At 48.2% G+C, this 17,124-nt stretch overlaps 1 protein-coding gene across 29 annotated transcripts in view; it reads left to right on the top strand.

Moving 5' to 3' along the window:
- LOC127516447 (B-cadherin-like) overlaps window positions 1–17,124 on the top strand; it is a 133,631-nt gene that overhangs the window by 76,403 nt on the left and 40,104 nt on the right. For 3 of the 29 annotated variants that reach the window (XM_051901086.1, XM_051901076.1, XM_051901081.1), the window contains exons 3-5: window positions 14,649–14,908; window positions 16,401–16,541; window positions 16,639–16,794. The exons of 19 other annotated variants lie outside the window; for them this stretch is intronic. In XM_051901086.1, the coding sequence (XP_051757046.1) occupies window positions 14,649–14,908; window positions 16,401–16,541; window positions 16,639–16,794 (557 nt within the window). Of the gene's footprint in view, window positions 1–5,679; window positions 5,936–6,042; window positions 6,158–14,648; window positions 14,909–16,400; window positions 16,542–16,638; window positions 16,795–17,124 lie in introns of all 29 variants that reach the window. 7 more of the 29 variants (XM_051901085.1, XM_051901082.1, XM_051901077.1 and 4 more) reach the window with 6 other exon arrangements.

The raw sequence follows: 17,124 nt of genomic DNA, 5'->3' as shown, positions 1-17,124 counted from the left end.
TGTGGACCTTGCCACATTAGTGGGTACCTTAGGTACGTAACCCGGTCTAGGGTGCAGGATAGCTTTGACGCCGCCAGGGGCAAACTCCAAGCAAGATGGAGCCACAGAGAGAGCTTGTAAGTCCCCAACTCTTTTGAGGGATGTAATAGCCAACAAAAATGTCAACTTAAGTGTGACAAATTTGTCAGGTGCTGTGTCCAATGACTCGAAGGGTGCCAAGGATAACCCTTCTAGAACGATAGTCAGGTCCCAGGAGGGAATTCTGACTTGAGCCGTAGGCCTCATCCTCAGAGCTCCACGGAGGAAAGAAGTTATTAGATGGTGTCTCCCTAGGGATGTACCATCTAAAGGTGTGTGGAAGGCAGATATAGCCACCACATGCACCTTCAAAGTAGATGGTGTAAGACCAGCCGAAAAGCGGTCCTGGAGGAATTCCAGCACTGAAGCCACCGGGCAGTTAACTGGTTCGAGTTGATTCCTCCTACACCATATAGAAAATACCCTTCACTTGAGAGTATACAGTTTCCTCATGGAGGGAGCTCTAGAGTTAAGTATGGTCTCTACCACCTCAGCAGAGAGACCCTCATTTATGAGCTGGTCCCCCTCAGGGGCCAGACCCAAAGTTTCCACATCTCCGGCCAGGGGTGAAATATTGAGCCCTCGGCCTGAGTCAGGAGATCTCTCCTGACCGGAATCTCCCACGGGAGACCGTCGAGGAGAGCTATTATGTCCGAGAACCACACTCGGGCTGGCCAGCATGTGGCTACCAGGAACAGTCTGACCCCATCCTGCCGAACTCTCTCTAGAACTCCCGGGAGCAGAGCGATCAGGGGAAATGCGTACAGCCGTGGCCTCAGCCACGGCTGTACCATAGCGTCCAGCCCCAGGGGGGCTGGATGAGCAAGGGAGAACCACAGAGGACAGTGCGAGTTCGCTTGGCTTGCGAAGAGATCCACCTGCGCCTGTCCAAACTTTCTCCATCTCGGGGTGCAGTCTCCACTCCCCGGGCCTCAGCCCCTGCCTCGACAGGACGCCGATGTCCTGGGATATACATTGCCCTCAGAGAGAGCAATTTTCCCTGACACCAAAGGAGGATCTGATGCGCCAGCTTGCACAAGGGGCGCGACCTCAGACCTCCCTGGTGATTTATATAGGCAACCACTGCTGTATTGTCTGTTCTGACTAGGACATGGTTGCCTCTGAGGTCTGGGAGAAAATGCCGCAAGGCTAGCCAAACTGCTAGCATCTCCTGGCAATTTATGTGCCTTGAAAGATGCTTTCGCTCCACAGACCATAGGTAGAGCGGCCTTCATTGACCGCCCCCCACCCTGAGCTGGATGCGTTTGTCGAAATTATCTTGCGATGACAGGACGCCCCCAACACAGGGCCCTGAGACAGGAACCAGTGTTTCTTCCATATGACCAAGGAACGAAGGCATCTGCGCGTTACCTTGATCGTACGAAATGGGTTGCCCCTCGGGGAAAACCCTCTGGTCCTAAGCCACCGCTGTAGGGGTCTCATGTACAACAGGCCAAAAGGTATCACGTTGGACGCTGCTGCCATGAGCCCCAACAGTCTCTGAAACTGTTTTACAGTGATGAGTTGGCCTAGCTTGATTCTGGACACCATTGCTAGAACCGACTCAATACGTGCAGGAGACAACTGTTAGCATGCTCTTTTTTGCATTCAGCCTCAGCCCCAGACGTTTCATATGGTCGAGCACAACATCTCGATGCTGTGCCGCCAGCTCTTGAGACTGAGCTAATACCAGCCAGTTGTCTATATAGTTAAGCACCCGAATTCCCTGAAGCCTGAGGGGTGCTAGAGCACCATCCATGCACTTTGTGAACGTGCGAGGAGAGAGAGCTAGGCCAAATGGAAGGACCTGATACTGGTACACTATGCCCCCGAAAGCGAACCTCAGGAACTTCCTGTGTTCCCGGAAGGATGGAAATGTGGAAATACGCATCCTTTAAGTCTATCGTGACAAACCAGTCCTCGGACCTGATTTGACTCACGATGAGAGGCAACATCAGCACCTTGAACCAAAATCTCCTCAGAGAGCGGACGAAGATCTATAATAGGACATAATCCTCCATCTTTCTTCGGAGCTATAAAATACCGGCTGTAGAACCCGGTGTTTCTCTCTGGGGAGGGGACGATATCTATGGTCCCCTTCACCAGTAGAGACTGAACCTCCTCCTCCATCACTTGTGCCTGCTCGGGGCCCACCACCGTGTTCAAAACTCCGTTGAACCTGGGTGGGGGAGATCCGAACTGAAGTCTGTAGCCCTTGCTGAAAGGAAATTCACTAAGGGTACCAGCCTCTCGGGGCTGGCCCCAGCCACATTCGATGGAGCAGGTTTGGTGCCCTGAAGCGCGTCTGCGGCAGAGTTCAACCGATTTAAATTTTCTACAGGCCTCTCTATATATGGGCGGGGCTGCTCCTTGGCTGCAGCCCCCTAGGATTTGGATTTCAGCGGGATGAACCTCTGAAATGCTGCCGCCTGTTTTTTTGACTCCTGAAATCTCTTGACGACCGTAGAAATGGCGTCACCGAAGAGACCAGATGGCGACAGCGGGGCATCAAGGAGGAAAGTTCTGTCCCTCTCCTTAATGCCTGAGAGGTTCAACCAGAGGTGCCAATGAAGCTGCCATGGAGCGGCCGATGGCACGAGCCGTCTCCTTTGTGGCACGGAGAGGTAAATCAGTAGCCCAGACGGAGCTCTTTAATATCGTCGGGCCGCACCTCCTCAGCCTCATCCAATTCCCTCAGCAGGTCGACCTGATAGGCTTGTAAAAGTGCCATAGTGTGTAAACAGGCACCGGCCTGACCTGCTGCCATATACGCCTTGCCCACCAACGATGATGTAGTTTGGCATGGTTTGGTGGGCAGTGTCGGAGCTTTGAGGGACGACGCAGCATCAGGTGACAAATATGCCGCCAGGGTTTCCTCAACCCTGGGCATCGTCCCATAACCATTCTGTTTGAGCCCCACCAGAGATGAATAATGATGGACGGTTGGGCTCGAAAGCCTAGATGAATACGGCTTATTCCAGGATCTTGCCACCTCAGTGTGGAGATGGAAGAACGGCAAGCCCCGACGTGGAGGTAGCTGTGCTGACTGGAGGAAGCGCTCATCAAGCTTGCTTTTACTGCGCTCCTCCTGTCTCCTGGCCGGCCAATCGATGTTTAATTTCGCCATGGCCCGAGAAACAAGCTCCTCATACTGTGGTGACTGGGCTGGCGAGTCACCCAAATCACTCATATCACAATCAATACTGAGAACATCCACCTCCTCAGAGGCGGATGGACTCAGCATTAATGGCTCGCATGGGGCGGAAGAAGCCGTGGAGCCGGCTTCCGGATCCTGGTGTTGAGTACTGGGCCCAGCGGTTGAGGGCTGAGAAAGGGCCGCAGTCGTTTTTTAACCCCCGCCGTCAGGTCCATCTGCGAACCCCACGACTGCAGACGCCGAGCTGCCTCAGCAGCCGCAGGACCTGAGCCACGAGGTACGCCAAACTGGCCACTTTCAGCAAACAAGGCCACCCAGGAGTGGAGCGATTTTAGAGGGAATGCTTCACACGCTGGGCAGTCAGCCTCAAAGGCTGATCGTGCATGCTCCGCTCCCATGCAGTAAACACAAAACTCATGTGCATCTCCCTCCGTTATGAAACGCTGGCAGGGAGGAATGCACGGTCTGAAGTTTTGCTTACTCCCTTCACTCGCCATTTCTAATAATATAATGTGTTTTTGCTACGGGACAAACAACACCAAATAAGACGGACAGAGACACAGAACGCTTGCTGAAGATCAGAGAGCTGAAACAGCTGTGTTTGACGACACTTTTATAGCTTCCGCGTTCCGCCGGCATACGTCACGGGATGACGTTGCACCAATCACGATTGGACTAGTTGTACACGTCTTCAGGAGCGCTTACGCTGAAGGGATTCCCCAAAGCGTTGCCTTGGCGACGCAGCGCGAGCTCCCTCGAAAGGGAACCTAAGCGCTTTTATTATACAAGATAAACTTGTTACTTGAATGCTATGTAGTTTCACAGAAAATGAACTGAGATTTATGTAATGGCCATAGTTCAGAGGTGTTCATCATGCTCTCTTTTTCAGATTTCAGAGAACCCAAAGGAAAAGAGGCAGTAGTCTGATGCAAGCCAGATTTTGAAAACTTGAGCCATTGGACTACTTGTAGTAATGATGACATAAGACTTCTGAAAGTAATGTTATTTTTAAAGGTTGTAATGCTTTTGTCCTTTTTGCCCCACTCTTAAAGAATTCAATTTTCTCTCTCTTTGTTGTTGATTGTGTTAAACTGTCAAATAAAAGAAACTGACTCAACTGCTGGAAAGGTGTCATTTATGTTTTAAAAGGTTTTCCCAAAACTTTGAAATGGTCAGAAATTTGTTGACGTACCATTGAAGTGTAGCTGAAATATTAATGTTGTTCAGAACATTATTTTATGTTGACTTTTCAGTTAAATCAACATCACATTAACATTGATCATACAATATTACTAATGATTATTTTTAATTTCAATATTGATTTAACAGCAGTGATGCAGAATCAACACCACAGTTTAATGTTGATTCACTGACGTTACCATTGATCATTTATGCTAATTTCAATATTGATTCAACAGCAGTGATGTATAATCAATCACAGTGTAATGCTGATTCAACAATATTACCATTGATAATTTTTCATTAATTCCAATCTTGATTCAACAGCAGTGATGTAGAATCAATCATAGTGTAATGTTGATTCAATAGCATTACCGTTGATTTTTTATTCACCATTGTTTCAACATTAAATGCGGCTGCAAACGTGATATTGAACCAACATCACTTCATAATGTTGATTCAATGATATTATCATTGATTTTTTTTTTTGAAATCTCAACATTGTTTAAACATTAACTGAGGGTGCAAAAGTGATTTTGAAAAAATATCACTTTATAATGTTGAATCAATAATATTACCATTGATTTGAGGTTGAAATCTCAACATTGCTTCAAAATTAACTGAGGGTGCAAGAGTGATACTGAAGCAACATCACTTTGTAATGTAAATTCAATGCATTTAGCATTGACGCATCAACACTGACTCAACATTGTTTCAAGGATTACATGCAATCTGGGTAGTAGGCTATAATACAAAGCAAGCACTATAGACCTTGTTAGGGAGGTTATTATTGCGACATTGTGTGGGAAGACTCTTGGAGAGTCATATCCGTTGTATCACCAATCTTGAAGTAAATCATCAGGATCACAAGGAATACCAATGAAATAAGTAAGCTGCCATGGAAGTTGTGCAATATGATTTACTGAAACCTAAGCTAAAATTGTTCATCACATGACCATTTTGTCAATGGTATTCATTGAGAATAGAAGCACTATTTGTATGAGCAGACTGCACTGACATACATGGTATTGTATTATTTTACTGTTTTCATTTTGTAGACAGTCTATAAACAATTTCCCTTTTAGTTTTATCAAACTTTAAATCCACGAGCAGATTCATCATTTGTTTTATCGATTTTAACATCAACAGCAGCAGACAGAGGAGGTGTCTAGGGGATTTTTCAGTGTGAAAAAGGCATGAAAGGAGTTGTTCAGTTCAGCAGCATGAGCAACATCCAAAATCTTTTTTTTTTTACCTGCGTGTAGGCCATACATACCCATATTTGGAAATGGTAATTACTAGATGGGCGAGGTCACCTGGCTGCTTACGTCAGAGCTCTCAACTACCTGCTGAAGATCATTTTCCTCAATTTGCGGCTGCTGAGAGGTTGGAAGGAAGAGATGCTCTACACTTGAAATACTTCAAAAGATTGGAAAGCTGAAGGATTTTGTGTGGATTTTATCGTGTTGAATGGCTTGTGTAAGGATTGTGGGATTAGGAGTGATCGTTTTTCTTTTTCAGGTAAGTTTTTGTTTTGTGGTGTCGAAAACCATTGCGCAGTTTCGATCATCAAAGGCTTCGGTTTGTTATAAAATGTTTTATTTGTTAAATTTTTTTTTTTAAACTAGGTATTTTCGTGTGGATATACGGAGGAGTCGACATGTACACCTGGGTTTGAGTCGGAGTTAGTCGTTTTTACAGTGCACAGAGATCACCTTCACAGGGGAAAGAGACTAGGAAGAGGTAAGTCTTCACAAATCTTACTACAATACTGAAGCGTTTTTAAAATGTTTTAACGCGAAGTACACTCTTTCAAAAATCCTATATGTGGTCTATGCTAATGCCTGCGATAAATCTGGTCTCCCCTCAAATTTAAATGTTGTGCCTCAAGTTTCGTCAAAAGTATAACTTTGTTTTACAGCACTTAATTTCGATTCTTCACCTTTACCCCTTTATTAGGTCTAGAGACTTTAACTTCGTAAAGATATTGGCAATTTTTTAATTATGTAGTCTCTGGTGTGACAAGGCAAATGTGGAGTTTTTATTTATTTGTGCAGGTTAAACTAATGTTTTTCTATTCCACTTAGGATTGAACCCCACAAATGTTGAATTAAATCACATTTTAGTTCTCTCATATGTCAGGAAGTGAGGTCAGGTGTTGAATTAAAGTCTCTATATAAATGTCATGCTTCAGTAAGTCTCTGCAGGTGTTGTGAAATTCAGATCTCATTCGGTGAGTTTCTGTGGGTGTGAAAACAGGAGAATAGGGTCAACAAATCATTTAAGATTTGTCACTTTCTTTTTTTCTTTTCAATCATTGAAATATTAAAATATGAACCCAATTATTTTTGGCTTTGTCATACCCTGAACTTTATTGGCCACAGTTATTATTAAATGTAAACATTTATATTTTATGCATTGATTCCCCTGCCTAATCAGGTAGTTTCCATGAAAAGCGATGCTGGTTAAAGATGGTTTAATAATTAGGGGTTCAAGCGTTAAAAGTGATTGGGCAGACCAAACCGCAAGTCGTAGAGACTTGAAACTTTGAGGGCTGGTAGTTCTCATACCGCCTACAACGTCACCAAGGCTCGCCCCGATCAGCCTGACGGGGGCGCTACAGTGGTCAAAAGTACGAAATGGCTCATAACTCCTGAACCGTTAGGCTCAAGTGTCTTATATTGTTGGAATCCTTGGCTCAAGGCGGACAAGATGCACGTCTCGGATTCACTCATCACTGTGGCGAAATTTTCGGGTATTTTGTTTTTTTTTTGAAAAACCTACTTTTGTGAACTAGTCCTAGGTTTTAGACCCGATCAGAACTAATCCAGTGCAGAAATGTTCTCTGGAGTGAATATCAATAATTATCGAAAAAAGGTTGAATTTTTGATTCACGGTCGCTAAGGGGCGCCAAAACGTACGATGTGGGCGGAGCCACTTCTACTAAAATGGCTCGAGAAAGAAATTAGATATTTGCACCAAACTCGGTTCCCGTGTGTAGGGGCTCAATCTTTGGTCACGATAAAAAAAAAATGTGTTGATTGCACACTAGGTGGCGCTATAACTTGAAAAAAACATGAAAACAGCTGTAACGTCTCGGTTACAAAGGTAACCCTCGTTCCCTGAAGGAGGGAACGGAGACGTACGTCGGACAGACCGACGAATAGGAATCTCGCTAGAGAGGCCAATCTACTTCGAGTGTAACTACAACGAGCCAATGCACATTGGCATGCAATCATATGCATCAGCTGCTCGCCTCGCAGCGCGGGTATATAACGAGCAGCAGGTGCGTTGCATCTTCAGGTTTTCGCTGAGGAGCCGAACCGGATAGGCGGCAGCATCAGCGGGGTACAGCGACTGTGGCGACGGGACGTACGTCTCCGTTCCCTCCTTCAGGGAACGAGGGTTACCTTTGTAACCGAGACGTTCCCATTCAGTCGGTCACGTTCGACGTACGTCGGACAGACCGACGAATAGGAATCCCTACCAAAGCGCCACAGGGGCTGCCCTCTTCCAGCGCTCTGTTGTAAGCCACCTGAACCCCCTTGCCTACGGACGGTGGGACAGGGCTAACACAGAGAGTGTCAATCACTGCTGTTCCCCAAAACCCATTCAGTGAGACTATTGGATAACGCTGGGAAAGCGTACCCTTCCGCTGGGAAAGGAACGCTGCGGAAGCCACATCCTTCCCGAAGGAGTTAAGTGGAGAAGTACATATGGACTAACCCGTAGGCTGTACTACATATGGAAGAACTGGGGTGACTCCAACTCGATGAGAGGTGGGTTCTCCCAGAGGGAAAGACACGGGCTTCGTTTAGGAGCAACCGTGGAACTAGACATATGGGATCCCAGTAGGGTCACACATATGGTACCCAGCCTAAACCCGGTTCTCAAGGATACAACGGAGTATAGGCCTAGCGCCAGACGTTCCGCCACATCGGCTGCCAAAGGGAGATCGGAGGACTCAACAGGGTCTGCCTTGTAGGGACTCTCTGGAGAAAAAAGCGCATGTAAGCGCAGCAAGCCGACACTAAGCCGGGGCCTCTCCGTGCCTCTGACCTGAGGTGAGAACACGGGAGGAGACCGGCTCGACACGAAGGCTATAGAATCTAGCGAACGTGTTAGGTGTCGCCCAGCCCGCAGCTCTACAGATGTCTGTAGCGAGGCGCCACGAGCCAGCGCCCAGGAAGATGCGACGCCTCTCGTGGAGTGCGCATGCAACCTGAGCGGGCAGGGCACGCCCTGAGCTTGGTAAGCCAGGGCGATGGCATCCACTATCCAGTGGGCCATCCTCTGCTTGGAGACAGCCTTTCCCTTCTGCTGGCCTCCGTAACAGACAAGAGCTGGTCTGAGGTCCTGAAGCTTTGAGTTCTGTCTATGTACAGTCGCAAAGCGCGAACTGGACAGAGCAAAGCCAGGGCTGGGTCTGCCTCCTCCGAGGGCAGCGCTTGCAGGCTCACTACCTGGTCCCTGAAGGGAGTGGTAGGAACCTTGGGCACAAGCCAGGCCGGGGTCTCAGTACCACATGGCCGTCACCCGGCCCGAACTCCAGGCACGATTCGTCGACCGAAAAAGACTGCAGGTCCCCTACCCTCTTGATGGAGGCCAATGCAACCAGCAGCAAAGTCTTCATAGACAGAATCTTTAAGTCTGCTGATTGCAAGGGCTCAAAGGGAGCAATCTGAAGTGCTCTCAGCACCAGAGCAAGGTCCCAAGAGGGTATGGAGGGAGGACGAGGAGGATTTAACCGCCTCGCCCCCCTAAGGAACCTGACGACCAGGTCGTGCTGACCAACAGATTTGCCATCTATGTGGTCATGATATGCGGAGATAGCAGCAGTATGGACTTTGAGGGTGGAGGGGGACAGCCTACGCTCCAACCCCTGCTGCAAGAAGGAAAGCACGACACCGATCGAGCATCTTCGGGGGTCCTCTCGACGAGAAGAACACCACTCGACGAACAGGTTCCACTTCAAGGCGTAAGCCCGTCTCGTAGACGGAGCACGTGCCGAAGCGATGGTGTTAAGTACCTCGGGGGGTAAGTCACCTAGAACCTCCGCGTCCCGTCCAGGGACCAGACATGGAGTTTCCAGAGGTCTGGACGCGGGTGCCAGAGAGTGCCCCGTCTCTGAGAAAGAAGGTCCTTCCTCAGAGGAATGGGCCAGGGAGGGGCTGTCGCGAGGAGTGAGAGTTCTGGGAACCAGGTCCGGTTGGGCCAATAGGGCGCAACTAGCAGAACCTGCTCCTCGTCCTCCCTGACTTTGCACAGGGTCTGTGCAAGTAGGCTCACTGGGGGAAACGCATATTTGCGAAGGCCCCGGGGCCAGCTGAGCGCCAGTGCGTCTGTTCCGAGTGTTCCCCGGACAGGGAGTAAAACAACCGGCAATGGGAGGTTTCTGGTGAGGCAAACAGGTCTACCTGAGCCTCTCCGAACTCTCTCCAAATCAGCTGGACCACCTGGGGGTGGAGTCGCCACTCTCCTGGCCGCGCAGCTCGTGATAGCTCGTGGGCCACACGGTTGAGCACACCGGGAATATGAATGGCACGAAGCGACCTCAGATGCTTCTGACTCCAGAGGAGGAGATGGCGGGCGAGTTGCGACATGCGACGGGAGCGTAGACCACCTTGACGGTTGATGTACGCAACGGTCGCAGTGTTGTCCGTCCGGACCAGTACATGCTTGCCCCGTAGCGGCCCTTTGAGGCGGCTCAGGGCAAGGCGTACCGCTAGCAACTCGAGGCAGTTGATGTGCCAATGCAGATGGGGGCCCGTCCAACCCCTGACACTGCATGCCCGTTGTACGTGGCACCCCAGCCTGTGGCAGAGGCATCCGTGAATACCACAGCATGCCGGGACACCTGCTCTAGGGGTACTCCAGCCCGAAGAAACAAGGGGTCCGACCACGGGCTGAAGGTTTGGCGGCACTCCTGAGTGATTGCCACCCGGAACGTGCCGCGTTGCCACGCCCATCTCGGGATCCGGCCGTGGAGCCAGTGTTGAAGCGGTCTCATATGAAGCAGACCGAGCGGGGTTACTGCCGCTGCGGCTGCCATATGCCCCAGGAGCCTCTGAAAAAATTTCAGTGGAACCGCTGTCCTGCCGTTGAACGTATTCAGGCAGTTCAACACCGACTGAGCACGTTCCTCTGTGAGGCGTGCTATCTGTTCGACCGAATCCAACTCCATACCGAGAAAAGAGATCCTCTGCACCGGGGCGAGTTTGCTCTTTTCCCAGTTGACCTGAAGACCCAACTGGCTGAGGTGTCTAAGCACCAAATCCCTGTGTTCGCACCACTGATCCCGGGACTGTGCCAGAATGAGCCAGTCGTCGAGATAGTTAAGGATGCGAACACCCTGTTCTCTCATGGGAACAAGGGCTCCCTCCACGACCTTCGTGAAGACGCGGGGAGACAGGGCCAGCCCGAAGGGTAAGACTCTGTACTGATATGCTTGACCTTCGAACGCAAAAACGCAGGAATGGCCTGTGTCGCGGAAGAATCGAACATGAAAGTACACGTCCTTCAGGTCGATCGCTGCAAACCAATCCTGGGGACGGATGCACTCGAAAATGCATTTCTGCGTGAGCATTTTGAACGGTAGCTTGTGAAGGCTCCGATTCAAAACTCGCAGATCCAGGATCGGTCGTAACCCACCGCTTTTCTTGGGTACAATGAAGTAGGGACTGTAGAACCCTGACGTCATATCGGCTGGAGGGACCGGCTCTATCGCGTCCTTCGCCAGTAGGACCGCGATCTCCGCACGCAAGACACGGGCATCGACAGCCTTCACTGCAGTGAGGTGGACACCCCTGAACTTGGGGGGGACGCCGGGCGAACTGAATCGCATAGCCGAGCCCGATGGTCCGAATGAGCCAGCGAGACGGACTGGGGAGCGCTAACCAGGCTCACAGAGACCGTACAGGCGGGATCAAAGGGACCGCAGGCGTACCCGCAGTGAGGCAGCGAGGTGGAACACAGGGACGCAGCTCGGGAGGCTCTCTCTGCGAGGCGGCCCGAAGCGGGGTCAGAGTGTGCTGTGCAACACCTACCTGGTTCCACGGTTGGGCAGGGGGCGCAGGAGAGGCTTTGCTGCCTTCTCAACTGCACGCTGCTGCCCTCTGGTGAAGGAAGAGGGGGATGAGAGTGGTGAGGCTTTTCTCCTCCCACTGCTCTCCGAGCCCTCTTCAGACCCAGAGATGGAGGAACTGCTCTCTTTTTGAAAATTTGGGTACCGCTGGCTGTTGGACCAGCGGGAGAACAGAAACAAACCCAACCAACAGGATTTACCACCCGGCCCTCCTCCGGGGGGGGGAGAGCAGCCCCACCCGTCTCTGGGTCACCCGTCTCAGGGGTGATTTTTCACTAACCACTTAAACAGTAGCAGAGACGGGAGGTGTCATCTTCCTGCAGCGGACACAGTAGAGCAGACTGGGCCGGAGTTTTTTTTTTTTTATTCTGCAGGGGACGACACCCTTGGCGACGAGCAGACTGAGGGCCCACGAGGAACTCAATGGTTTGTCGGGGGAGGCTCCCCGGTCTGCCACTAACTGAGGAGAACTGCTGGGCTCAGTCCCCGACAGTGTCACCGAAAAGGCCACCTTGTGAGATGGGAGTGTCGAGAAAGCGTTTAGCTTGACGACCTCTTGCACCTCAGCAAGGTAAGCCAGGGGGGCGCTTCTGGACCACTGAGGTGGACATCGTCTGGCCGAAGGCCTGCGCCGTGACTTTGATCACGGTTAGTCAACAAGCGCAGCTCAACCCCGGCTCAGAACTACCCTCATGCATAAAGAGTGCCTTGGCCTCACATGCAGGGTGGGTGTGGTCTGTGAACAGCCACCCCACCCATAAGGGTAGTGAGAGAGTAAAAACTTATGCAGATTTTGGCACTTTTGGCATTCCATATTTATGGCACCAATATAGCTCCATACTGCCAAGTTTTTCATGCACATCCGGAACACCCGGGAAAGCATGGCTGTAAACTCTGAATCTGAGTCAGCATAAGCACACACCATTACAGTGGGCAGCGTCACCCTCATTTCCAGAGCATAACAGCCCTCTCTCCGATGCTGCAATCGACATCTGACCCTCAGCTGGAGCCCTAAATGGAATGCTAGGTTCCCCTATGAAGAGGACCAGCAATCCAATCCAGAAGCTGCACAGCATGTAATGCGCTAGAGGGAGGGGCCCTAGGGGGTTGGTTCCCCGAAGGAACCCCTCAACCTCAAGACACCCAAGCCATTTCACCAAAGTAGACCTCTTCTGGTGCACCAGAGAGGGCGCTACAATGGAGATTAGGCAAGGAGACCGCGCATCTAGAGCGCCGAGCGAGCGCTGGGTTGCCGTGACAACCCGCGCTGCAGCCCGACAGCTCGACGGCACACGACACGCAGAGGAGCGAGAGGTTTGCTCTCGCTGATCTCCGCGGTCTCCCAGAGTGTCGGGCAGACCCGCGGCTGTGCTTTTACACACAAGCGGCAGCTGGCCAACAACAGAGGGGACTCAAGCTTCCCGGAGAAAGAAGAGTCACGACCGGCGTGTCGACGTGATCATGTTCTCATACGAAAACATGAACCACCCACGAACATCGTTTCAGCACGCGCCCAGACATGTGAAACAGTGATCGTGGCCGTCAGTGAGGACAGGAAACGACCGCATCCAGAAACACACAAATAGAATGTCATCTTTAAAAAGATGCAAGCTCTATTTGTGTAAGCTCTTTTAGGGACTTTACTCTTTTAGAGTGCTGAAGCACGCAGGGGAACGGCCGCCGCAACACAGACAGGGATTGTGTGCAGCCTGTCGTGTGCTCTTTCTCTCTTTGAAGGCGCTCACTCTTACCAGCCGTAAAAACGGCTTTCAGCGCTCGAAGCGCACCGTACCGGCCGTGAGAACAGCCTTCTGACGCTGTCAAAACAGCTATTTGCTCTATAACGGCAAACGAAACAAAAAACAGAAAATAAAGAGAGGACTTCGACCCCGCTGCTGTGCTGTTCGCCCGCACTCGAAAAAAAAAAAAGAGAAGTTCAACCAAAAAGCTTGACTCGTCTTCTAGCAGACACTTGCTTGCAGAGAACAGGAACAACACCGTTCGGCTCCGAAGCGAAAAGCTGAAGATGCAACGCACCTGCTGCTCGTTATATACCCGCGCTGCGAGGCGAGCAGCTGATGCATATGATTGCATGCCAATGTGCATTGGCTCGTTGTAGTTACACTCGAAGTAGATTGGCCTCTCTAGCGAGATTCCTATTCGTCGGTCTGTCCGACGTACGTCGAACGTGACCGACTGAATGGGAACTATGCAACCGTTAGTCCGATTGACTTGAAATTTGGCATGCAGTGTCTCGGTCCAAGGGGGCATGACATTCTATTAGCACATTGACGTATCTCAAAAAACATGGCTGCCATCGGCCAATGAAGTTTGAGCACCTACTAGACAAGGTTAATGGAGGCCGACCGGAACAAAACTGGGTGGGCATGTTCGACTCATGGTCCTAGAGGTCTGCAAGAATTTTGAAAGAAATCGGCCACTAGTTGGCGCTAATGAGTTTTATGCCTCAGTAATCACATGGTGTTTCACAGATTCACACAATATGCATATCATTTGATAGATCTCCTCATGCTGAACAACTTTGCCTCAAAAACCAATACTGTCAATCAAATCGTTCATTAATTATTCACGAATAGCTGAAAAACCTACTTTTGCGAACTAGTCCTAGGTTTTTCGCCCGATCAGACCAAAATCAGCGCAGGACAATTCTCTGGACTCTCTAGATCAATAATTATCAAAAAAAAGTTGAACTTTACCATTAGGGTCGCTATAACAGGGTCATTTAGAAAATGGGCGTGGCTAAAAATACCCAAAAGCCTAAAAGAAAACTCAGAACTTCACGGAATTAAGGGAGCACATGCAGCATATGACTCTAAAGAAGCATGCCAATTTTTATGGAGATCGGACCATAGGTGGCGCTATAACTGTTAAAAAACTTTTAAAAAAACATGTTTTTAATGGTTTTGGATGAAAATGTGTATAACTTTGGGTGTGGTCGACTTATTTTAGGCTTATTTAGGCTTTTGCGGTAATATAACTCGAGTCTGTACTGCTACAAATGTCAGCATATAAATCTATACTTTATTTTTCCTAAGGAAAAGTTTTAAAGTCATCTTTTTAAACATCACATTGATGTCGTAGCTTGAGTTTGCTTCCCTGTCTAAGTTAATTCTCCTTTCCCTTCCTCAGTAACTTTCAGTAATTGTGATGGAAGAACAAGAACGCTCTTTCAGTCCTCTGACGAGTGGTTTGATGTGGACACGGATGGGACTGTAACGTTGAAGAGACAAGTCACTCTTCATGAAGGTCACAAGGTGTTTTCTGTGCACGCTTGGGACTCCAGTGGCAAGAAGCACACGGTCTCTGTCAGAGTTGAGCGTGTCCACCATCATGTGGACCATCATGAGGACCATCATGTGGACACAGTCATGAACATCTCCTCTCCACAGGTACAAACAAGTTCCTTCAAGAAACTGCTGTCAGTACAGTACAAGCCTGACCTCTATTGGACATTTCAGTTTTTATATGTGCTGCTTTACTATGGTACTTTAAATGGGCATATTCGACTAGCAAATTCTGTACATATTTACAACTAAATACAAAACAGTAACTTTATGAATTACCTTTTATGATTAAAATAGAACAGCATTAAAGTTTAGGTAATCTTAGGTTTGGATTGTAAATATAAGAAGGGAAGGAAAAGATGTGGTAGAAAAAAGTGTACAAGCAATAGGGATAACCGCACCCTGGAGAGGATTGTGAAACAAAACCCATTCAAAAATGTGGGGGAGATTCACAAAGAGTGGACTGCAGCTGGAGTCAGTGCTTCAAGAACCACTACGCACAGACATATGCAAGACATGGGTTTCAGCTGTCGCATTCCTTGTGTCAAGCCACTCTTGAACAACAGACAGCGTCAGAAGCGTCTCGCCTGCGCAAAAGACAAAAAGGACTGGACTGCTGCTGAGTGCTCCAAAGTTATGTTCTCTGATGAAAGTAAATTTTGCATTTCCTTTGGAAATCAGGGTCTCAGAGTCTGGAGGAAGAGAGGAGAGGCACACAATCCACGTTGCTTGAGGTCCAGTGTAAAGTTTCCACAGTCAGTGATGGTTTGGGGTGCCTTGTCATCTGCTTGTGTTGGTCCACTGTGTTTTCTGAGGTCCAAGGTCAACGCAGCCGTATACCAGGAAGTTTTAGAGCACTTCATGCTTCCTGCTGCTGACCAACTTTATGGAGATGCAGATTTCATTATCCAACAGGACTTGGCACCTGCACACAGTGCCAAAGCTACCAGTACCTGGTTTAAGGACCATGGTATCCCTGTTTTTAATTGGCCAGCAAACGCGCCTGACCTTAACCCCATAGAAAATCTATGGGGTATTGTGAAGAGGAAGATGCGATATGCCAGACCCAACAATGCAGAAGAGCTGAAGGCCACTATCAGAGCAACCTGGGCTCTTATAACACCTGAGCAGTGCCACAGACTGATCGACTCCATGCCACGCCGCATTGCTGCAGTAATTCAGGCAAAAGGAGCCCCAACTAAGTATTGAGTGCTGTACATGCTCATACTTTTCATGTTCATACTTTTCAGTTGGCCAAGATTTCTAAAAATCCTTTCTTTGTATTGGTCTTAAGTTATATTCAAATTTTCTGAGATACTGAATTTGGGAATTTCCTTAGTTGTCAGTTATAATCATCAAAATTAAAAGAAATAAACATTTGAAATATATCAGTCTATGTGTAATGAATGAATATAATACACAAGTTTCACTTTTTGAATGGAAGTAGTGAAATAAATCAACTTTTTGATGATATTCTAATTATATGACCAGCACCTGTATATTAATATATTAATCCAAATATTTGATGGCTTGTGTGCTGTATTAAATTGTAAACAAAAATGGTTTTTGCTCATTGCCTTTTACTGACATTTTTTAGATGGAATCTCACTCTGATGATCTGGTTCTGATGTTTCCAAAGTCTTCGACGGGTTCAAAAAGAGCAAAGAGAGCTTGGGTTATTCCTCCATTCAATGTTCTTGAGAATAGCAGAGGTCCTTTCCCACAGTGGCTGGTCCAGGTGAGTGAAAGTCATGAAGGGAATGTTCAAAATGAGATGAATGAGAAAGAGGTTTGTCTGTTATTGACTTTGTTCTCTTATTTCTTTCTGTTTTTAGATAAAGTCGGACTATTCTAATGAAGCTCAGATGCAATACAATATCACAGGTGAAGGAGCAGATCTGGACCCTAAGGGGACTTTCACTATAGAAAGATTATCAGGAAATCTGCGTGTGACTCGGCCACTCGACAGAGAAAAAAAAGCTTCATACAGAGTAAGATGATTTTTAGTTTCTCTAACTTTTAAAATCAATATTTCGTTCTTAGTGTATTTCAGTGTTGGATTATCTGCTCATTCTTAATTCTTTGAAAACTGTCATCAGTTAATCAGATAAAAAGGTCAGATGAAATGCATTTACACAGTTTTCTAGTGTTTGCAGAGACCATACATTTTTGGTAATTTGTATATCTACTAAAACTAAAGGCAGTTTTCTTCAACTAAACTTGCATATTGATGTGTCACCTAACAGACATGGACTAAAGAAACAACTCTAATTTATTTGATTGTGTTTTTAAACCACCTCAGATATTTGCTTCTTAACATG

This window comes from Ctenopharyngodon idella, chromosome 7 (genome assembly GCF_019924925.1).
Source record: "Ctenopharyngodon idella isolate HZGC_01 chromosome 7, HZGC01, whole genome shotgun sequence".
Lineage (NCBI taxonomy): Eukaryota > Metazoa > Chordata > Actinopteri > Cypriniformes > Xenocyprididae > Ctenopharyngodon > Ctenopharyngodon idella.
This window is presented reverse-complemented; position numbering and strand designations above follow the sequence as displayed.